General features: G+C 36.1%; 1 protein-coding gene and 1 non-coding gene across 3 annotated transcripts; both read right to left on the bottom strand.

The window, feature by feature from the left end:
* Positions 714-785, bottom strand: TRNAC-GCA. The gene has a single exon. It is a non-coding gene; the product is annotated as a tRNA-Cys (tRNA).
* Positions 1,082-3,344, bottom strand: LOC109227096 (glucan endo-1,3-beta-glucosidase 14). 2 transcript variants are annotated; one of them, XM_019392111.1, is made up of 3 exons: positions 3,027-3,344; positions 1,545-2,542; positions 1,082-1,387 (listed from the first exon to the last, which is right to left on the bottom strand). In XM_019392111.1, the coding sequence occupies exons 1-3, from the start codon at positions 3,073-3,075 to the stop codon at positions 1,298-1,300; spliced, it is 1,137 nt and encodes a 378-aa protein (XP_019247656.1). In that variant the 5' UTR covers positions 3,076-3,344; the 3' UTR covers positions 1,082-1,297. The 2 variants fall into 2 exon arrangements, with proteins under 2 accessions (XP_019247656.1, XP_019247654.1); XM_019392109.1 differs by having other exon boundaries at positions 1,545-2,566; positions 3,027-3,342.

The following is a 4,453-nucleotide window of genomic DNA, read 5'->3' as shown; positions in this document are numbered from 1 at the left end:
TTTTCTTTCTTGTTTTGGCATCCGGTACGCAGTGGCCCCGTTTTGCGCTCTATACAGGGTCGAAGGTACATAGCTGTTCGCCCTTAGTTAAAAAATTACAATGTATATATAGATAAAATCTTAAATTTTAATAGTATATAACATATATTTAACACCCTTTAGCGAAGATTTTTTTTACTTATTTCAAGTTTGAACACCCTAAATGAAATTCCTGGCTTTGCCACTGACTCTATAAAGAGTTTTTTCATTCCCAACGCAAACTTGATACTCTAATTAAAAATGGACGGATCATATTCTTTTCACCACAGCCCTTGATAGTAAATGTTTGTGAAGTTAATCAAATGATACCTTGAGTTTGAGACTGGACTGGCCATGAATGAAATTGTATACCTAGCTATAACCTTTTTCATGTGCCAAAAGTTTCAACCAAACAAATTATTACGTATAAAGAAAGGCTAAATGAATAATCTAAATTCTGTTCTTTGATATGAACCAAAAAGTTCCAGGTAGGAACATTACAAATATGACGAGTAATTTTCAAGTTTTTAAAAATATTGGTTCGTTGAATGTAATTACAAATATGACGAGTATTTTGGTGAAAACGAAAAACTATATGAGTAGGCCACTAGTAGTATATTGTTGGAGCTATGATAAAATTCTCAAACCTCAAGGTTCGAGCAGAATAAATCTGGCAAAAAGGAAATTACTAAAAAAGGGCCCAACCGGGTTCGAACCGGTGACCTCTTGATCTGCAGTCAAATGCTCTACCACTGAGCTATGGACCCATTTGTGTAACAATCTCAAATATTAGGTTAAATAAATAAAATGAGCTATCTCTTTACTTAATTAATTGATTGATTTCATATCAATATCACCTAGGCATATACCCCTTGAAAAATAATAATACTACTGAATTTCGAAATTTCAGCTCCATTTTCTAAATCTAATCTGCTGGATATAGACATTATATCATTGTTCAACTTGTAACCAAGAGCATAACTCATGGCTTCAAATTTCTCAATCTTTTCTACTTAGGGGCTGGGCTAGAAGCCCGTATGTAGGTTCGGCCGAATTCATTAACTTTTATTCATAATGTACTTGTGTTAAATTTTTTATTAAATATGTACAAGTAAACATGAGGGAATGAGAGTTTGAATAAATTTGCAACTATTTCATACAAAGAAGAAGGACCTTCATTCATAAAATTGGACGATTAGAGCTCCCTAGCTATATTAGCCTATGCAAGTATATTTTGTGGAGCAAATTACATTTTCATGGGCTAAGCTTTTGTCGTTGGTCATAATTCTATGAATTGAAGTAACATTGCCACACAAGTCACAACAATAAACCACTGGGAACTCCAAAACCCACCTCGTAATATAAAGTCCTGCAATGAAGATTTGAAGAATATTAAAAACCAAATTAAATTTCTAATAACAATAAGAACAACAACATATGAACGACGCCATTATCTAAAGTGACATACATTTTAGGACGGAGGAAATATTAATTCAATTAATTACTTGAGGGAAAAAGAAAAATACCTTTGAGGAAGCTGAAGAAGGCACAAGTCCTCTAAATCCAATTTTATAAGCAATACTTCCATCAGCTTTAAACAATCCAAAATTTCTCTCAGAAGTTGGTCCTGGTTTCTGATTTTCATTAAAAAGAGCAAATACATAAGCTCTCACCACCATTTTTGGCCTATAAGGTGTCCCCTTTTTCTTTAACAACCTTTTATGCAAATTATTATTATAAGTTCTTGCATTCTTCACATTAGCACCAGCTTCATTTTCATCTCCTTTTGAAGCCCAACCAGTTTCTGAACAAATTACTGGCATTTTCTCGAATCCCGCCTTTTCCAATGCAAAATAAGCTGCATCTATCATAGCTTCAAACATATTATCATAATGCAACTTAGTTTTTGCATCATATATACCACTCGATTTCTCCAATAATGCATAGTTGAGATCAATGTGACTAGGGTCACTCTTATATGCCAAAAATGGATATGCATTTATATAAAAAGGTGACCGAATTTGACTTGAGAAATTCAAGAGTGGTATCATATAAGGAAGTATACTTTCTTTAAATACACCGGCTGATGGAGGGTAAGTATTTTCAAATACAGCTTCTGAATGAGGACTTGATACTTCAATTTTACGCGCTAAGTTCAACTTATCAAGCGCATTGTACACATTCTTAGCTGCAGGAACTAATACTTCCCACAGTTCTACATCTAAACCTCCAAGAATTTCATTTCCAACAGCAATGCCACGAATTAAGGTACCGGGAAGATAAGGTTGTACGTTTACTTTCACCCATTCAATAGCGCGATCTTCGTTCACACTTATGTCTTTAAGAAATTCATTGCCAAGTCCTATGATGATCTGAATTCCTGAATCTTTAAAAGCTGTTAGAACTCCATGATCTGCATCGTATATTCGAACGTTCTTTATCTTGTTTGCCCTTAGTAGTGTTACAACACTTTCTGGTGCTGGAATATTATCTGCTATTCTTCCATAGTTTATACCATATGTTCCTGTAAATGCATGTGCAACCAACACTGTCCAAAAAATAAGAAATAATTATCAATATTCTAATTCTAAAAGGTAAAAGAAAACACGGTATATTAGGAATCTTTGTTCAATTCTAATGCTAAGTATCACATAATCACAGGCGCATGCAGTGTAGTCAGAGCGGACCCAAAATTTGAAGGTGGCAAGGGGCACATGAGCCAATTGCTCAACCAGAGGCGCACCTTTGTTTTAGTAGAGGGGTCACCGGAACCCATTAATTTTAGCAAAAATTCTAGATATACATGTGTATAATTTTGCCTGGAACACTTCAGACATTTTTATGGGCGCACTGGTTGAGCAATTCGCTCGTGTGCTCTGCTACCTTCAAATCGCTCCCATCGGAATTTTGACCATAGAACTGGTACATTATTAACTGGGGATAAGAAAAACAAAGAGCAGCAGAAAAAATCAAACAATTACACAAAACAAAGAGAAAAAGAAGATTACCATTAAAGAGAAGGATGAAACAGAGGAATAAAGACAAGGAGGAAGTCATTTTTTGAAAGGTGAGAGAAAAGTAGCATAGATAATATCTAATTGGCTATTTCCTCAGTTAGTTTATATTTGTACACGCAAAAGAAATTGGCAATACATTTTGGGTAACCTCTTTCATTAACAGTGGCAACTTGGGATGCAATGCTTCTTCATCAGGTAATATGCCATAGTTGACAGTTCAAACCAATAAAGATTCCAAACCTTAGTCCATTTTGAAAGGCAAGGAGAAATTATGGTTTTTGGAAGACGCTAACGTTATGTTCTAATGTTGTGTCGGAATTGATTCCAACCTTTTCAGATCAACCATTTCTTTTCTCCCACACACCCCCCCCCCCCCCGCGGGAGTAGACCATGAAAACTTTATCCCAAAGTGTTCCTCCTTTGTCACACGCTTTTCAAGTCCCTATCGCTGATTAGTTAACTGTTTGACCAAAAAATATAGATCTTTGATTAAACTAATTAAATATATATAATGAGGTGTTAAACCTAGTTAGTAGTTAATAATAATAACTTCAGATCTACAATCGATTAATGCGAATGATGTAGAATAAGGAGGAAATGTCAAGCAATAAATAACAATAAATGGCACTAGAGTAAATAAGGAGAAGGTTTAACCCAATATTGAATGAGGTCGATGATTCCTCCTTCTGACAATGATCAATAATAGACAAATACTAGAATATTGGGATCCTTCTCAGATCTGATGGAAAAGGTATGGAATAATAGACAATCGAATCTCTTTAGAAAGGTAATATTTGTATTCTAGAGAGAAAGTCTGCTTTTCAAAGAGTGCTCTTATCACAGAATATTACATGACTATCACCTGATCTCTCTTTCTATTTATAAGGGACATACCCCCTTAACCCTAAAAGTACAAAATACAGAGAATATTCAACAGAATATTCCCTTAAAAAGCCTGTTACTGAACTAGCCGTTACTGCTCCTTCTGACACTTGACCACAGCCATGATCGACTGCTCGGCGGTGAGTCCTATTGATTGCTAGTCGACCTCGACCAAACTACTTTCAGTAATACCACTTCGTGCTGAATATCCTTAGGCAGAGTTTGACCCATACAGTTAGTCCCTACGCTTATCGAGATCTGTAACCACCCAAAAAAAAATGCAAATCCTCCAACTCTCTTGTACACACAGATCCAACATGGCAGGTAACAGAGAAGAAAGGATGAAGGTAGTGGCCGATCTCACCACCAACCTCCTAAACACCATCAACGAGGTTTATGAAACGGAGGGTGAAGATGTAACGCCAAATGCCTCTCCCAAGCGAAGTGGCCCACCCTTCCCTCATGGTAGCATCACAACGTCCCATGGTAAAAGGGGCTTCCACGTCCACAACGGAAGAGGCGCCACTAGCAGTGAA

The sequence above is a fragment of the Nicotiana attenuata genome, chromosome 6, assembly GCF_001879085.1.
Source record: "Nicotiana attenuata strain UT chromosome 6, NIATTr2, whole genome shotgun sequence".
Classification (NCBI taxonomy): domain Eukaryota; kingdom Viridiplantae; phylum Streptophyta; class Magnoliopsida; order Solanales; family Solanaceae; genus Nicotiana; species Nicotiana attenuata.
This window is presented reverse-complemented; position numbering and strand designations above follow the sequence as displayed.

Bases quoted from the DNA above. Each gene is read 5' to 3' on its own strand.
- LOC109227096 (XM_019392109.1), bottom strand. From the start codon at position 3,075: ATGACTTCCTCCTTGTCTTTATTCCTCTGTTTCATCCTTCTCTTTAAT. The intron at 2,567-3,026 runs GTAATCTTCTTT...TTTTTTGGACAG, and splicing joins TTTCATCCTTCTCTTTAATG to TGTTGGTTGCACATGCATTT. The intron at 1,388-1,544 runs GTATTTTTCTTT...TCTTCATTGCAG, and splicing joins CTTCTTCAGCTTCCTCAAAG to GACTTTATATTACGAGGTGG.